The sequence below is a fragment of the Neolamprologus multifasciatus genome, chromosome 4 (genome assembly GCF_963576455.1).
Source record: "Neolamprologus multifasciatus chromosome 4, fNeoMul1.2, whole genome shotgun sequence".
Lineage (NCBI taxonomy): Eukaryota > Metazoa > Chordata > Actinopteri > Cichliformes > Cichlidae > Neolamprologus > Neolamprologus multifasciatus.
The window spans coordinates 23650321-23669221 of NC_140442.1; the positions used below are offsets into that span (position 1 = coordinate 23650321).

An 18901-nucleotide genomic window follows, 5' to 3' on the forward strand; every position below is an offset into this window, starting at 1 on the left:
TTTGTTGACCGTAGGTGTAAATCTGAGCAGTAATGTTTACCTAGAGCTGGTCACATGTGCTATAGAACAGATGTGATTTAAGCTCAGGGCCTCATTCTGAATTCGATGAGTGTAAGAAAATGGATGGATGGGTTGATGGATAAATGCAGTGTGTCACAGTGTTAAACATTTCAATGTATAGCTCACGGGAATAAGAAAATTCAGTACAAGCTCCAAATAGTACCATATACTGTATAATATCCTATTACAGTATTAATTAAGTAATTATTAAATACTTACATCTGAGCACATTTATTATTTTATCTAAACTAATTAAATGTCAAACATGGAAAAGGGGGTGGGGGTGGGAGGCGCTTGCTGTGTTGTGTTGTGTTTTGTTTTTTCAGCACATTTGTTTACTTATTTATGCATGACGTCATGTTCCAGAGTTATCATGTTCCAGAGTTAAAGCGCCCTCTGGTGGACAGTGTAGGCGCGAGCCCTGCTCCTCCTCCCCTCTCTGATCAACAACGAGCCTGGTGATATAATACGCTGCCTAAAAACCTCCACACAGAAGCAAAATGGCCGATAGTAAACTAACCGATCACAGAGCGTCTGACAGTAATCAAGGGGTTATGCATGTTTTGTTTACAGCTTGAGAGCTACAGTCGCGCAAAAAAGGATACTCGCCTTTCTTCAGTTTTTCTACGATTAACATTTCGCCTTTCGGTGATGTCATTTCTTATTCAATTTAGCCTTGAAAGCCTCGAAGAACTAGCTCGCTAGGGTAGCTACCTTGCTAACCTGCTAGCGGTAGGTTTGCAAGAATTTTTGCACAGAAGCACTTTATGTCCTGCGTGATTCCCGAGGTGAGTACTAAAACACGGACGTTTGGCCTTCACACAACAGAAGTACCGAGTAGCAACGCGAAGTATTTATTCACTCACACGGCGAGCATTCGAGGTTTCTCGGTTTTTGGAATAGGCTCGCTTGTTAGGCGTTGAAAAGCTGGGTAAACGTCACAGGTTCGTCGTGTGTTTTGGCCCTGACGACCCCTTGCTACGGACTGGTTTTCGGTGTATTCGCTGACATGTTAGTCCTGGGTTTTGTGCCCGCCGTGACGTTACGAATTACAAGAATAAACCGTGTAAAAGGAGGGGGCAGCGTGTGGAAATAATGGGCCTGACGTGCCTCATTCTCGGCAGTCAACTTCGCTCAGGTTACGATCGCGCGGAGCCACAGAGGCACCTTCCTCTGTGACAGCTCACCGCCGCGAGCCCGGGCTCTCGGGTCAAAGCGCGAGAGCTCACCTGCCTAGCTGCTTTAAAACCCGCTACCATTAGCCAGTTGCTCTCCCGGTGCCCCTTCGTGGCTGCAGGTCTGTTCCCTACCCTACCGACCTGTTATATTTACATGAGGTGCAGGTTGTTTGCTCCCAGTACTGCGCAGATATCTGGCTGTGCTTCTCATCATTACCTGTAATGTCAGCGAGCGACATTAAACAGTGAAGGGTCGCGACTGTAACTTGTCGGGTTAGCATTCAGTAGCGTCTTGTGTCGTGGGGCTAATTATCAACAGCTTGGCTAACAGAATTACTTGGCTTAGTCACATTTACAGCTCTGTAGAAGCTGGGATCCCTTTATGTTTCCCTCTGTGGCCGTTTTTGCTATTTTAATGTCATCTGTTTTGTTGTTAGATGCGAGCTGTGCGTTTGCATATGTCATTTGTTTACTTCTGGCATGGTGGGGAGGTCATAAACAAGTGTCTCCTTCATAACAGTGGACAGGTCGCTATTTCTTTTTCTTTTGTACCCTTTGGGTCATTGCAGCCATTTTACTTCCTACTTTACTGCCTGAAAAAAATCCCAGTTTTTTTCCCCTTTTTTTCCCAGAAATGCTGTAGACTATAAAGTCATATGTTTGTTTGGCTGCTGCTCTGTTTGTCCACTGGTTGAATTGCAGTTGCTTGCTGGTTAATGAATTATGCAGTGAGAAACAAGACTACCAAGGGCTGTTGTCAAGCTGTCTGCTTCTGGTTAACGTTACAGTTCTTACAACACTGACTGTGTAGGAGTACACTTGGCGGTGATCTCGTGATAGCATGTTATAAATTTCGAGCCAGAATTTATGTGTGTGAAACAATGGTATGCTCTCTTTATAAGCAACAAGCCAAATTCATTGAGGCTTTAGTTAGATAAATAATTGAACATGTATATTTCTCTTTTCAGACAGGAGAATCAAGAAGGGGAACAGTAGTTCATGGAAGACAAGAAAAAGAAGAAAGAAGATAAAAAGAAAAGGGAAACCTCTCAGAAGGTATGCTGTGCTCTGTGTAGTTTGCAGACAGTCTGTTTCTGTATCACTGACTGTTTGTGTTGAACAGGAGTCAATAAAATTTACATTTTATTTGCCAGATTTTTGAGCCCTAATAACATCATTTGAAATTTTCAGAGCTGAAATTGCTTTAACATGCTGTAACTTGACAAGCTGCCTATCCCACACATTGGTATGACTCTTGAAAGTTTAGCCAAAATGCCCTGTTTAGATAAAAAAGATTAAAAAAAACAAAACAAAATAAACCCCCTCCCAAAAACCAAGCATGCCAAACGATTGTTTTTCTCCCTTTGTGTCATAGACATTGAATTGGTAAAGATTTGCTAGTGAAGATATTATATCCCATTATATTTCTTGTTAATGCTGGTTATAGAAAAATGTTGAGTCGACCAGAAATGAGATTTTGGCTTTAGATTGTGACACTTGAAGCGGATGTAAAATTGCCGTTTGCTTTATTGTGCACACATGGCCAGCCTCCTGTATTCTAGAGGACTAAAAAAAAGGCTGGAAAATAACACTCTAAAATAAAAATCACAAGTTATTTATTTCAAGGGCCTTTACCTCATAAAAGTTTGAGAGTATTGTGGCAGAATCTCCCATATCTTCAATAAATAAACTTAAGGTACTGGACAAAAATCTGAGATTCTCAGATGGGTATTTTATATGGAATGTCCCCTATGGACATAGGTAGTCACATGAACCTTTTTTTGCATTAAAAAAAATCTAATTATCTCCTGCTTTACATCTCAGTTTCTTTTCTTTCTTTCTTCTGTTTTTTAGGTGCCAGAACAAAAAATCAAAGGTATGTGTTTTTCATGTCACTCTTCCTTCCTCCATCACTGAGTATTCCACATGTCAGTTTAATGACTTTGTTTCTTCTTCTTAAATATGCTGTAATAAACTTCAGTATGAGGTAACGACGTAGGGAATTTGTTGGATGTGGTTATGCACATGCTTACATATATGTTAGACCCATAGTGAATGTTATTAAACTAATCATAAATTGAGTAACGCACCTACAGATTGATGGTTTCTCTCATTTGTGTGTCTACCAGTGCCAGAATCAGCCAAGCCCTCCTGTTCCCAGCCACCTGTCACCCCAGGCTCAGTGTCCCCCAGCCCTGGCCCTGTTGCCCCCTCATCCCCCAGTCCTGGTGCAGCTGGGGGTTCTGCCCAAGTTCCTCCTGGTGGTGGGAACAATGCAAAGCAGCGGACTGCTGTGGCCAACGGACAGCCCTCCACCTCACCCTCTGGAAGTCAGACTACCCAGCAGCAGCGATACATGTCTCGCGAGGTTCCACCAAGATTTCGCTGCCAGCAGGACCACAAAGTGCTACTGAAGAGGGGCCAGCCACCGCTGTCCTCCATGCTGCTGGGTGGAGGTGAGGGGGGCTCTGGAGGGGCTGAAGGAGGCAGCGGCTGGGGGGCTGCCCCACCTCTTCCCTCACAGGGAGCAGATAACCCCAATGCAAACACAGCTGGAGGCACAGGTGGGTTAATGTTTCAGAACATACGATCAAGTTTAATAGGTAGACCAGTAACACAGTAGTAGTCTTGTCCTACATTAGAACAGAAACTTTCTTTTAAGGTGAATTTTTACAGATAACGCAATGGAGAGAATCAATCAGTGGCCTTTACAATTAATTTATTAATTATAAAGTTGTTCATGACAGTAGTGATATGCGTTCGCTGTTCTAATTAGTCAGGTAATGTTAGCAACATGTAGTAAACTCTGAAAGTTTTGAGTGTTGTTCATGATTAAATAAAGGTTTGCAATTTTTTTCCGTAGATTCCAACCTGGGTTCATCCTCCCCTTCACCCCCAAACTCCTCCTCATCCTCATTATGTGTCGCTGCTCCGTCGTCTTCTACTACTACTACTTCAACTTATGCAAATTCCACATGGGGGGCAGGCTCTGGCAGCCAGTCCTCTTCTCAGGGCTGCGGGAAGGTGTTTGTGGATGGGACTGACCTGGAGGACTGGCCTACCATTATAGGGGGGGCCAAAGTGAGTTCCGATGGGGCTGGAGGAGGGGTGCAGGACTGCCCCGGAAACAACAACAGTAGTGCCTCATGGAGTGAGATAAGCATCCAGCAGAAGGGAGGAGCAGGGAACATGGACAATCCTTCCCCCCCTCGTTCTTCTCCTCTATCCTCCACTTCCTCACTAAACGAATGTGTTCAGTCAAGTGGTGGTGGTGGCGGCAGTGGTGTATGGGTCTCTCCCACCTCATCTCAGGTGGATGCGGGGCTAGGATTAGCAGCATTTTACAATTCCAAAGTCTCTAATCTTCTTCCTAGCCCTCAGGAGAGCCCTGTAGGTGGCAGCAGCAGTGTCCCTGGTGCCAATTTCAACCCTGACATGAACCCCTCCGCTTGGCCCGCCCTGGTGCAGAGTGGGACATCAACTTCGGCTGGGGACAGTGCTCCACTACACTCATCCGTTACTTCATCTTCCTCATGTTCCGCCAACACCACCCTCATCACCACTCACACTTTTTCATCTGTGAATCAAACTGATCTTTATCAGCAGCACACTGAAACAGCTGCAGGTGCCAGGAGTGGAGAACAACAGCAGCAGCACTTAGGAAACCCAGGACAGGAGCTGGGTTCAGGTGGGGCGGCACGAGAAGCAGGACCAAATCAAGAAGGTGGCAGTGAGGGGGATTGTGGGGCTGCTAGTGAAGAAGAAGGGAGCAGTAATCTTTCTGGCTCTACGTCTTCCTCCTCTGCCAGCTCTTCTTGGAGATCCATACCCCCAGTGTCCACTGACCTCAGTGCAGGGGCCTCACAGGCAGATGGGTGGGGTGGAGGAGGGACTGGAGCTCAGGGGCAGGAAGGGAATGTTTGGGGCTCTGGTACCCCAGGTAACAAGACAGGGTGGGGCAGGAGAAATGGTGGTGGTTCAACTACCCCAGTGGTATCTCAGGGACCGTGGGAAGGAAGCAGTTCAGATGCAGAGTGGGGTGAAACTGCAGGAAGTGCAAGTTCAAGTAATTTAGCAATAGCCAGTGGAAGAGAAGAAGAGGGGAGCAGCATCAGCAGTAGTGCAGGCAGCCTTGGTGTTGTTGGCAGCAGTTTGGAGGATTCTTCCTCACCAAAGTTTGCAACTATGACAAAAGCTTGGGACAATCAGAAAGGGATTGACACTGGGGACGGGGCAGTTATGGAATGGGGTGGAGGCACTGGAGGTGAAGGACCATCCTCTAGTGGAGGAGGATCCATAGCTGGAAGTGGTGGAGGAGGGAGTGGTAGCGAACAGAAACAAGAGCATTCCTCATCTGAGCACCACCACTCCCATCAGACCTCCAATGCTGAAGTGGCCTTACTTAGCTTGCTCAATCGGCCTGACCTGGACCCCAAGGTTCTGTCAAACACGGGCTGGGGGCAGACCCAGATTCGACAGAATGTGGCCTGGGACCTGGACACCTCATCAGGAGTCGGAAACAGAAATGAAAGAAACACTTCATCTTCCTCTGCGTTTTCATCAGCAACCATGAACACTACCACTAGTCGCAGTCCTAGGTACCCATCTAACACTGGTTCAGTAACTAATGATACATCTGGTGGCAGCCATGCAACCAGCCTGAACTCTACAGTAAGGGATGGCTGGGATGGTGGCGCTACACAGTCCACCTGTGGTCCTCATATGCCAAGTAGCACTATAAGGAAGCTGGGATCACCAGAAGAAGATCTAGAGGTCAGCCAGGGGAAGGCAGCTGGAGGCTGGGGTGATCTCCCACCTGAAAGCCAGGGCAAAGCATGGGGGGCTGAAGAACAACAATGGGGGGATCAAAGAGGAGGTAACTGGAGAGACATAGGAGAACAGGGTAGTGGGTGGAAAGATGGTCCAGAAAATAAAGGAACAGGGGGGTGGAAAGGAGGTGGAAGAGGGGAGACAAGTGGTTGGGGGGGAGGTGACAGGAGACAGAGAGATTCTACACCTGGAGGTGGGTGGGGAGATGGGCGAAGTAGAGGTGGGAGCAACTCTGATGAGGGATCTTCCTGGGGTGCATCGGATGAAGGAGGGTCTCAGCGAGGAGGATGGGGAGATGGGGGTGGCGTCAAATCCCATCCGGACTGGGGGAGTACAAAGCCCCATACAGCAGCAGCACAGATACCAAACAGCCAAGCGACACCAATGAAAGCCCCAAATCAGCAGCAGCACCAATCACAGGGTCAGCAACCACCAGGAGGTCCCATACAAGGAGGGTGGAACAGCCGGCCAAATGTTGGAGGTGGAGGTCCACCTTCCAAGAATCAGAACCAAAGTTCAGGCTGGACCTCTGGCCCGATTCCCCAAATCTCCGGAGGTGGCAGTAGTGACACCCTAGAACCCAGCGGCTGGGAAGAGCCCTCCCCTCAGTCCATCAGCCGCAAAATGGAAATCGACGATGGCACATCAGCCTGGGGAGACCCAAACCGCTACAACACCAAGAACGTGAACTTGTGGGACAAGAACAGTGCAATTGCAGGCCAGAGCCACAGTCAGCAGGCCCCACCACCATCCATGCAGCAACAACCACCTAGAAGACAACAGGGGATGCAGTCCAGCAGCACAACTCCTGGCAATGGTGCCGTGGGTAAGAAAAAGCTTCTATTTCAGTGTCAGCCTTGTTAACAACCTTATGGACATTTGCTATTAAAATCACAAACTATTAAGCTTCTCTTACGTAGTACTTTCTTCTAAACTACAATGTCTAATTTTATTAAGGTGCAGGCATGTGGGGAGGAGGTGTACAAACTGTGGATAATGGTACGGCAGCTTGGGGTCAAGCTTCAGATGCAACATCAGGTTGGGGTGATTCAGATGAATCTGGTAAAGCTTCTGGCTGGGGGAACCCTTCACCCAACCCTGGTAAACCTGGTAAGGATTTAAAAAAACAAAACAAACAAAAAAAAAAAAACAGCATTTTGTTTTTCATGTGTTGATGATGCCTCAGAACCACATATCAGACATTTAGCAACATTGCACTTCTTAGTATGACTAGGCTTCATGAATGTTATCTCCACAATCCCCAAATAGAGAAACAGCTGACTTTATCATAACCATCTGTTTTGTTTTCACTGCAGGTGCCAAGTCTATTGAAAACTGGATTGGAAAAGGAGACTCTATTTCAGCTTCCCGTCATCCAAGCTGGGATGAGGAAGAAGATGGTGGCGGAGCCTGGAACAGCACGGGCTCCCAGGGAAGCAGTTCTTCCTTCAACTCTGGAGGCTGGGGTCAGACACATGGGGGGAAAAGAGGAAACATGAAGGTGAGGAAGAAAGATTCAAGGACACACAAACGGCTATAAACTACCAATTGAAGTTCATTGTACTGCAACAAAACACTTTGATTTTTGTTTAGCACTTAAAGGGTAATGTTTGGATTTTTTTTCCTTAAAGGCTGGAGGAGGGGACAGTTGGATGAACCCAGTGTCACGCCAGTTTTCAAATATGGGCATTCTGGTAAGATACAATTAAGATAATTATTTAAAAAAACATTTTTTAGCTCTCCTCTCACAGTCTAAAGACGTGCAATTAGTGGAGTTCAGTTAATTGGTAATTCTAAATTGCCCATAGGTGTGAATGTAAGTGTGAATGGTTGTCTGTGTGTTAGTCCTGCGACAGACTGGTGACCTGTCCAGGGTGTAACCCGCCTCTTGCCCTAAGACAGCTGGGATAGGCTCCACCCACCCCGACTCTGAATTATATAAGGGAAGAGAGTGGATGGATTTTTAGCTTTCATGTATTTGGTCCCATTGCTGCTGTATGATTTGATATGATATTTTTTTCCCCCTCTATCACTAATGTTGTTATAATGGTTACATTATCAGTGAGGGTACTATCACTGTACTACTAAAGAGCGAGGTCACTTTTTTCTTTTTTCTACCTCTCTCTAGGATGATCCAGGTGTCGACAAAAAAATGGAAGGAGACAAGAGAGGAATAACTGACTATAATGGAGAAATGCGGAGGGGAGGAAGAGGTGGAGGTGGTTACCGCATGCCTAGTTCCAAAGACATGGGCCCTGTTGACATGGGGCCCTATGGTGAAAAGGTGTGTTGGGAGTGTTAAGTAGTCTTTAATTATTATAAGAACCTTGTGTTTTTCAAAGGTAGCTGTCAGTTTGAATAATTTGAACTTTAGTACTCACAGTATCGACTGAGTGTTATAAAAATAAAGTAAGGGTTTTAATGACCAATTAAGGAAGCTGGAAAGTTTTTAGATGTAAAGTGGCACTTCTACACTTTGGCAAGCTTTATCAGTGCTATGAAGATTTAATCAATTATGGCAGGTAGAACCATGGAGCTAAAATTGAAGAGAAATGCTCCTTTCCTTTTAAAGATAGCATGATATGAACTGTGGATGCTTCGTTTTCTCTTGCTGTGCTCAGGGACTGCACAGAATATTACCAAGGGCCTCCACTGGCCACACTTCGAGAGCCCTGGCTTTAGTTGTAAATTGTTTCTATTCTGCTCCAGATGGGTGGCCACGGAGTGTTTGTCAGTGGCGGTGGAGGGATGTCTCAGCCTCGAGGGATGCACCAGCCTGGCATGCATTCGATGAACCCCTCCCAGGGGTTACGTGCACAAGTGCCTCATCCGTTCCTGTCTGCTCAGGTTTGTTTCCTACTGTGATGTTATTAATTACGATGAAGCTGTTTGTACAAGGTTTTTGTTTGTTTTGGTTTGTTTTTTTGGTATATTGGATATCTTATACAAATGCAGAGCATTGGGTCATCAAGGTCATCTAACCTCACACATCTGGCGGTCCGGTCTCACAAGTTTTTTGAGAAGAGTTCATACATAATTATTAAATATATATAATAACATAGTCCATTAAACTTTGTGCCAATTTTATGAAGGTAACAGAAACCTGTACATGACACTAAATAAAAAAAACAATTGATTTTCACTATGCATGACATAAACAAATTATAGCATTACAGTTGGTTAGTTAATATTAAATTATATATAATATAGTTATATTATTTTTAACAACTAATTAAACTTTAGCTTAGTTATTTTACTGACTACTCCCACCACTTATTAAAGTAATTATAATGGCGTCGCCAACTAATATTTAGTCATATTCTGCAATCACAGACTATAAAAATTTCAGTTTTATCGAACTAGAAGCTGCCTGCCTACAGCGTGCAGAGTCACTGCAGTATGCAGTAGCACATGTGATACAGGCACATAATCTGCCTCATGTAAATGTGACACCAATTTGAAATGTTTTTAAACTGAATATCAGTTTTTGACAGGGCTTTCATACATTTCTTGCGGTTGGTTTCGATGCTCCAGCTTATCCTGCACTGCTGGAAACCTGACAGGGCTTATTGATAGAGTGTCCCTGTTTCTCATAACGTGCTTTGCCCGGAGTGTCTTTCAGCACCCATATACTTGTGAATTCTTGTGGCTTGCAGGTGCCGGGTCCTATGCTGAAGCAGATGCCCTCTCCTGGTGGAAGTGTGGGTGGTGTAGTTGGAGGAGTAGGAGGTGTGGGTGGTGTTGGAAGTGTCGGAGGGGTTGGCGGAGGCGTGTTCCCTCCCCAGATTTCCCCACAGCAGTTAGCAATGCTCAGCAACATTTACCCCCCCATGCAGCAGTTCCATCTGGTAAGTGCCTGAATGATACGTCATCAATTGATTGATTGCAATAAAACATTGTCAGTAGTTTTTCTTATTAGTTTATAGTGGAAAACATTGATGTGGAAGCAGAAGATGTAGACTAAATAATGTTACTTTGTAATTGATTAAAATGTTTGTGAAAACAGCTGTGTTATGTTTTTTTGTTTTTTGTCCGCCAACACACAGGCTTGTCAGTTCCTGCTACAACAGCAGCAGCAGCAGCAGCAGCAACAGCAGCAGCAGCAGTTTCTGCAGAACCAGAGGAAGTTCCCTCAGCCTCAGCCTCTCAGGCAGCAGCCAGACCCACAGCAGGTGAGCGTGCATGCCAATAAAATGCCATCGGCCACATTTTACAGAAATGCTCAGAAGTTCTGTGAGACTAATTAGCTGAGGTGTAGTTCACAACCATCACTTTATTTTTAACCTTTGATGACAGATGTGACACTAGTGTTTGCTTCAGTCACGTCAGACTAGAATATGTGAAACTATGTAATATAAATATAGATTATTGGTGACCATTCAACTGTACTTTTTTTTTTTTTTTTTTTTTTTTTAAATTTCATCTTGTCAGCTGGCGAGGATTATGGCTATTCTGCAGCAACAGAGACAGCATCAGCAGGGTGGAGTTGGAGGTGCAGCACCAGGAGGGAGTTCCAAACTGTCCCCCTCTCACCTGGGAGGAGGCCTATCCAAACAGGCCATGGTAGACCCTGTTCCACATCCTGGAATTGGGGGAACCTTATCAGACCTTCACACCAAAACACCAGGGATGTACTCTGGTGAGTGCTTGTGATTAGGTGTAAATGCAGCGCTCCCGAGATTTGCATAATATTTGGTTTTATTTTATTTTTTATAGCACCAAATATCACAACAGTCACCTAAAGGCGCTTTATATTGTAAGGTGAAGACCCTACAATAATAGACAGAAAATCCCAACAATCGCCCTGGAAAGACAAATCCATCTGCTGTGACCAGTAGTGGGTGAGGAGAGGGAGACGGGATAAAAGGCACACTGTGGAAGAGAGCCAGAGATTAATAATAACAATGGTTAAATGCAGAGTGGTGTGTAAATATTGAGTGAAGAAGAAATGCTGAAAGCTGAAGGCTCTGACTATCAAAATATTATGTGCGTATTAAAGCTGACACTTTTTTTTTTCTTCATCTTGCCAGGGCTTACTCCTGGAAGTAACCTGTCAGGACTGGAGCTCGGTCCCATGATGGGAGGGATGAAGGATCTAGGAGGACAGCAGTCCCGCTTTAAATGGATGATGGAGGGACACTCTCCAGCTCCCTCTCCCCCCGACTCAACCATTCACAAGAACGGTAGGTAAACAGATGGTCTGTTCCTATCAGCAACTCGTCTGGTAATCATCTTTGTTCACAGTGTATCTGAATGAGCCGCTGTGAACCAAAATGTTGCGAAACATATTCATGTCAGTCTGTCTGACCTCCTTTCTCTGTCATGTCCCATTTTAAAGGCCCTTTACCCAGTGCTGTAAAGGTTAGAGGAGGGTCTCCTTACTCCCAGTATGAAATGCTGGGAAGTGATGGTTTGGGGATTCCCCCTCAGGGCTCTGCAGACAGCTGGCACCGGACCCCTGGTAGTAAAATGGGGAACAAATCTGCCACATCAAGCTGGCCTCCAGGTCAGTGTTTTTTTTTTTCTGTTTGGTTTTTTTTTTTTTTTTCTGCTACTTACCGAAACAGCTGTTTTTCATTTTAATAACTAAAGTAATTAATTTGCTTCTAATGCCGGGGCCATCCAGTATGTGTAGTACTTAGGTTGAAGACTTGGAGCCAGCATAGTTAACAAACCCTGCAGGCACACAGTTATTAGGTTGGACTGTTTTGCACGGCATATTTGTTAATCAGGGTTTTGTTTTTTGTTTGTTTTTCCTCCGTAATGACAGAATTCCAGCCCGGTGTGCCCTGGAAGGGCATACAGAACAGTGGAGACCCAGAGTCTGATCCCTATATGACCCCTGGTAGTGTTCTTGGCTCCCCAGGATCCCCAAGCCTCAACGACTCTGACCACCAGTTACTGCGAGACAACATAGGTATTTGAAGTTTTGACGAGCATAGGTGTTGGTTTTGGCTCTGGTATTAAGATTTGTGTTACAACAACTCTGCTTCTGTCCCAAATAAAGCCCAGAATAGATTACAGGGACTCACTGTGCTAATGATTAGTCATTTTGAGAATGAACCTGAATCTGAAATTCTGCCGTCTAATCTGCTATATCACTAAAGGTGCAGTTGTTAATAGACTGCATTACAATCTAAGTTCCCTTTTGAAGGCTGCAGCTCATCCCTACGAGGATTAAGGCTAAGTACTAAATCTTTTCACCACTTACTGTTATAGCCGTCAGCTGGTGATTGTTTTATATGGCAGGCATTTCTTTTGTTTTAATTCTTACTACAGAGCTGTTAGTTTGGCTCTCTTTCTCAGATTTCTACCAAATAAAAACAAAAAATCCCAAAAAACAGGGACTCGGATCTGAAAATGACATTTTTACTTTGTCTGTTTCTCTTGTAGCCTACAGTTGTCTGCTATGCCAAGCTCAGGACCGGATAAAGCAATTTTAAGCATATTGCTGCTTCTTCTTAATCAGTATAAGTTATAGAGGCTGCATCCCCTAAGGTTCCTAGTTCTGCATTTGTCATATACAACAAAATAAGCTGCACTAGTGCTTTAAACAGTGTCACACTCTGTATAGTATAAAATAGGAAAGACTACTAATAGTAGAAGAGATGAGAGGAAAAAAATAAGCAAATAAAAATTCTCTCACACAAAGGTGGTAATTTGAGGTGGTAGACTATGCTTTAAATATAAAATGAAAGACAATGATTTGGCAATGACAAAGTCACAGCATTCAGGGTGGTGATGGCCTTTGTGTATAAACTTTTCAGAAGTGTAGTGGTGTTTAGATAATATTGTAATGTTTTGTAGGGCCAAATCCTTCTCTCAACACCTCGCTGCCTTCACCCGGTGCCTGGCCCTACAGTGCCTCAGACAGCCCCCTCAGCAATGCACACAGCACAGGTGGGTTTTTGATTGGTGGATATTGTTAAACTGTGTTTACATTTTGACTTATGCTTAGTCTTATTAGCTTCATTATATTGTTTCTGTCATGTGTTAGCACTGTATTTCACAAGTTAAGAGTTCTTTTGTTTTACGCCTCTTTCTTCCACTCACCTTTTCCTTCTTAGGAAAGTACTCTGATTACAAGCCCAGCTGGCCTCCAGAGCCCATTGGACAGAACAAGTTGTGGAAGACCAGTCGCAACAGCTCCCAGCTGCCACGCCCCCCTCCTGGCCTAACCAATCAAAAGCAAGCCTCACCCTCGCCATGGGGTACTGGTGGCCCTAGGTTGACCCGGAGCTGGGGAGGGGGTGGGATTAATCAAGAGTCAAGATTTGGGCAAGGTACCTCTACAGGGACCTTATTTCATAGTTTACAGCTTAACTGTTTATGATATAGAGGATGAAGTCAGTGTAAATAAAGAAATCTTACATTTGTCATTTTATCCCTAATTTATAGGCTCAGCTTGGAGTGATGGTGCAGCCTCCAGAGGCAGCTGTTGGTTGCTGTTGAGCAACCTGACCCCTCAGGTAAGGAGGAGGAGAAGGAAACACTGAGAAACGACTAAACAAGGCAGTTACTGCCATCTTCAGAAACTGAACTTGTGCGAAAGGGTGATGTAAAATCGTAACAGGACCGTGTTGTATGAGCAGTGTGTCTCACACTTCATGCATTTGTTTGATGATCGCCACGTCATTCATATAATTATGTGAAAAAATAATGATCGACAATTTAATAGCTTGAAGGAATTTGGATGAGCTTTTCTTGTGAAACATAAGAGAAGGAATGGGCGGAGGGGGGATCTGTGATGGCATTAAAGAAGTCCCCCCAGATCGAGCTACAGCTGGAAAACCTTAAAAATCAGTCAAGCAGTCACATGGAAAATTGATTATGATGATTCAGTAATAATCAAATTCTAATATAAAGATTTTGTGTAATTTATATATTTGTGGTTTTTATTACATATTCCAAAAGTAGAGTAACTGTGTCATTACTTTGTTCGCCCCTTATTCTTCTTCTGGCTTTGCAATAAAGGCGTTAACAGGCAGAGAGGTGCTACTGCTGCTGGTGGTCAGACCAGGATGAGCTTTCCCTGCCATCAGTAGCAGAACTATATCATCCAGTTTAATAAAATGAATGTGATCTTTGCACAACCGTTAAAGGTGCACAGTGAAGCAGACAACAAAGAAGAGAAACAAGTGCAACAGTAAGTGGCACAACAAAGGGTCCTGTTAATTTGAGCCGATGAAGGAATAGGTTGTAAAAAAAAAAAAAAAAAAACGAAGTGTATAGACTTGTTTGGTAAGAAAAGAAACCTGGAAGCTATACAGTACTATACCCAAAGACAGTGTAGCTACTTTCAGCTCTTCCCTTATTTAAAAGCAGGTGTCTGTTTGATTTGGCAGGGTTTTTTTTTTTTTTTTTGGTTTTTTTTTTTATTTAAACACTGAATAACACTCTTGACATGATCCCAGTGGAATTTGTCTCCTGGGATCAAACCAGGGATCTTTGTCTCATTAGGCAGGTATCTAAACCACAGCTGTTTTCATATGCAACATGAAAATGTGCACAATGGACTTTGTGTAGTATAAAATAGTCATGAGGAATAATGTACGCTATGATAAAATTATAGATGCGTTTCAAATTATTTAAAGTGTTTTTTGTTTTTACCTCGAATGGTTCATTGAAGTCCTCAGTTTTAAAAATCTATTTTCTTAAGTACTTCATGTGTTCACGGGTTAAACCTCTTTGACACAACAGAATTGATCATGGCCATAAATACTTAGACCATATTAACAGCTACATGTACAGATCGGTCAGGGTTTAGGCACTTTAAACTGCTTTTCTCATTCATTTGCATTCCCCTTCACTCTGTCCTATGCAAATTACACGGAGCCATGAATGACCCAGCCGTAATTTGATTGCCAAGTTGGATGAGCCATTTAATCAATTAGAGCTTGTATAAATGACACTTCCACGACTTCCTCTGTGAAAATCATAGAAATTAAAGTGTTTTCCAGAGTAAGACCAAGTTTGTTCTTGTTAGAAAAGTTGGTTTTTCAGTAGTTTATTTACTCACATCTCACATGCAGGCTTGCACAACTTGAAGATCTTACTGTAAATGTAACTTTATTACATGTCATAAAGCCACACCTTACCACTCAAATTATTTATTAGTGCACAGTTTTTCATGTACATAATCATTGTTGTGTGGCCTCCTTACCTGACCTTTCTCTGGCCCGACAAGTGATCACTCAAGATAGTGGATAATTGCCCTATGAACGTTACATCACACATCCACGCGTTATGCTGAGGACATTGGTCAATGTAATATAACTCGCTCCTTACTTTTATCTCTACCATTGCAATAAAGTGACTATCAGTAATCTTTTCTAATCAAAGTCTTACGTTATGTTTGGGTTCCTCAGAACTCAAGAATCTCTTCACAGTAATGGATTTTTCACCAAAATTGGTCCTTCTAAATATGACAAACACCCTCCAGAGTCTAATCCTATACGGTATCTATACAATTATTCCTTCTTCCCTGTAGATTGATGGCTCCACGCTGAGGACTATCTGTATGCAGCATGGCCCCCTGCTGACCTTCCACCTTGGCCTGACCCAGGGCACCGCTCTGATTCGTTACAGCACCCGGCAGGAAGCAGCCAAGGCCCAGGGTGCACTGCACATGTAAGTTTACCTATACCCTCACTGCTCCGCGTGAAGCAAACGGTAACCCTGCACATGCTGACCTGAAGAACCTTGTCTTATAACTTTCTTAAACAGGTGTGTCCTGGGCAACACCACGATCCTGGCGGAGTTTGTGAGCGAAGAAGAAGTTGCTCGCTATGTTGCACATTCCCAGGCCGGAGGGGCAGAGGGAGCCAGCTCAGGAGGGGCAGCGACCGGTGGGGCACAGGGTTCATCCGGAACAGGCACAACTGTGGTGGCCAGCAGTGGAGGAAGTTCTCCGGGGAGTGAGCGGGCAGCTGTGGGGGCAACTTCGGGTGGAAACGGAAATGGCAGTGGAGGAGAGAGTGGAGCAGCAGTTCTAGCTGGAGTTAGGTCCTCTGGCTCTGGCTGGCAGAGTCTTGATGGTACAGGTAGTTCTTCAGAGAGCTCCTCAGCCCAAGGACCCGGGCTGGGGATATTTTCCCAGTGGAGCACCAACGGGGCTGGGGAGGGAGGAGGCGTTGGGGGAGTCGAGTCTGGGAGGTCTGGGCTTTGGGGAGGCATGACTGCAGGATACCCCAGCAGCAGCCTGTGGGGGGCACCGCAGATGGAGGAAAGGCACCAAATGGACAGCCCTGCTGGATTGTTGCCCGGCGACCTGCTGGGGGGAGGAACCGATTCCATCTGAGGATTTTTTCCCCCCCTGCTTCCATTTGTACGTGTAGGTTTGGACACACTGATACAGCATACACTGGGATTCATATGTACTTACTATGGCACACGCACACACATATACACATACACACACACACGCGCATTACATGGTATGCATATAAATGTACTACACATATACACACGTGTGCATACGTATACGTAGTATGCAAATTTATGTGCACACACAAAGCAGAAATGTGAGACATGCTTACACACATTCTCGTGGCCAGACTTAAGCTATTATATAAAACAAATGCAGGGACTGTTAGATGTGTATACAGCCTTTTTTCCACAGATGAAGATTTCAACTGCTTAGACTTGAATCCTGAAAAAAAAAAAAAAGAATGAAAAGTCAGTTGGTCTGAAAGACTTGACTGGATTGCAATGTGCTTAGTAAATAGGTGACTTTTCAGCAGATTTACATACACATGCACACACCAAATACAGAGAAGCCTTCAGACAGATAGGCACTGTAAACAGCATTACCTTCATCGTAAAAGAGAACTTAAAACTACTACATGATGTGAGGTTTAAAGTGCAGTTTGTATTCACGTCCCCTTAAAGATGGAGATCGAATCCAAACACATGCAAACAGCTCTGATTGACAGCAGAACTGTATCTTACTGTGTATGTTAAGTTTGTTTTCTGTTTTGTTTTTGTTTGTATGGTTTTAATTTTTAAACAGTGAAAATACTGAAAAATGTCATTGTTCTGTTTTCAAAATGCTGACCTCCTACTGTTGTATCTCACGCACTCTTTTTCTCTGTTATTCTCTCTTGAACATGGTTGTTACTGTTGCAGTGATAAATGTTAAATTGCAGGCAGTTTGAGGCTATGATGCATTTCTCCATGTGTTGATACTGTGTGCACGCGTAGTGTCGTACACACAGAGCGTGAGTGAGACTGAGACCAAGTAAGTGGATTAAACCACCGCAGTTGTCATGCGTGAGTGCGCGTGTGCGTGAATGTGAGGGTGATGTGTGTGCATGTTAATGCCTGTCATAATGTGGGCAAGGCTGCTTACTTATACAGAAGGTCTATACAAAAATGTTTTTGAGTGCATTCAGTATACTGCTGACTGTGTGTTAAGAAATATTCGCACTAATGCTTTTCTCTCTCATTTGAAGTTGTTTTTTCTTTTTCTTTTTTAAAGCAGACTTGTCTTTTTTTATTGTCCGACCTGCAATAATAAAAAAGAACATTTTAATGACACAAAGAGCTGAAGGCATATGCGTCGAGAAAAAAAGAATGGACATGCCAAAATCTTATCAAACTGTGTAGAGCGGGAGGGAGGGGTGGGATGGGTTGTTTACAGATGCAGAGTAAGCGTTACCGTACGTTTTTAATGTTCTGTTGTTGTGTATTCGTTTTAAATTAAGACAGGCTTTAACACTCCTGTTCAGTGTTTTCGTTTTGAGATTTTACAAATAAAAAAAAAAATTTATTTAAACAAAATGAGAACAAGATTAATAAAGATGAAAGTATTGGCTTCTAAACTTGTCCTGGTTCTTCTTTGTTATGTCATTTGTGTGTGTGTGAATTCAGGTGTCTGTCTGCTGTAATCCACACTTGGCTCAGCAGGTGATCATGACTAAAGAAAAAAGGTGTATGGACATGTCACATGTCAGTCACCCTCTCATCACTATTGACAAACCAATCCTATTTAACACTTGCGTCAGTCTCTGGTAAGCCAGTGCTTACTGAATGAAATTATTTACCCACACTGATAACCTTTATGAGTTCATCCTGTGTTAAGTCTGTATGAGGTTGTCCATGTAACCTTTATTATACACCTTAAATTTTATGGATTGATATAATTTTCAAATGCCCTTGCATATAGTCCCGATCAAAATTTAAGACCACTTGGAAAAATGGCAAAAAAATCATATTTTGCATGGTTGGATCTTAACAAGGTTCCAAGTAGAGCTTCAACGTGCAACAAGAATTGGAGATGAGACAAAAAAAAATTTGAGCATGCAATTTATTGAAAACAACACTGAAACTGAAAAAGGCTGTTTTACAGCTGATCAAAAGTTTAAGACCACATGCCTTTAAAGAGCCAAATCTGTGCAAAAATGTGGCTTCGTTGTCATTTTCTGTCAGGTAGTCACACTGTCATGACAATCTGACAGCAAAGGTGAAATATTTCCCTTTTTAAACGTGGTTGGGTTGTTGAACCTCATAAACGGGGTCTCTCGCAGCACACCATCGCTGCTGAGGTGGGACGCAGTAAGACAGTCATTGGAATTTCTTAAATGATCTTGAGGGTTATGGAACAAAAAACTCAAGTGGAAGACACAAAAAATGTCACCAGCACTGAGCTGGAGAATCCAATTGGCTGTCCATGAAGACATAGGCCGATCTTCTACCCAAATTAAGGCTGTTACTGGTGCCGACTGCAGCCCCTTAACCATCGAATGGCATCTGACACTGAAGGGCTTCAAAAACAAAAAACGTTTTCAATGGCCTTGTCTCCTTGAACGCCACAGAACTGACTGACTTTCCAA

The 18901-nt window shown here is 43.7% G+C and overlaps 1 protein-coding gene across 2 annotated transcripts; it reads left to right on the forward strand.

The window, feature by feature from the left end:
• The first annotated feature begins 485 nt into the window (after positions 1–485).
• On the forward strand, positions 486–18597 carry tnrc6bb.1 (trinucleotide repeat containing adaptor 6Bb.1). 2 transcript variants are annotated; one of them, XM_085156722.1, is made up of 21 exons: positions 486–848; positions 2207–2294; positions 3093–3114; positions 3368–3802; positions 4102–6894; positions 7032–7178; positions 7385–7569; positions 7700–7762; positions 8197–8352; positions 8778–8915; positions 9725–9916; positions 10115–10240; positions 10500–10707; positions 11099–11251; positions 11407–11574; positions 11839–11985; positions 12876–12968; positions 13136–13351; positions 13467–13537; positions 15559–15698; positions 15795–18597. In XM_085156722.1, the coding sequence occupies exons 2-21, from the start codon at positions 2238–2240 to the stop codon at positions 16366–16368; spliced, it is 6084 nt and encodes a 2027-aa protein (XP_085012848.1). In that variant the 5' UTR covers positions 486–848; positions 2207–2237; the 3' UTR covers positions 16369–18597. The 2 variants fall into 2 exon arrangements, with proteins under 2 accessions (XP_085012848.1, XP_085012847.1); XM_085156721.1 differs by having other exon boundaries at positions 492–848; positions 7026–7178.
• The last annotated feature ends 304 nt before the right edge of the window (positions 18598–18901 follow it).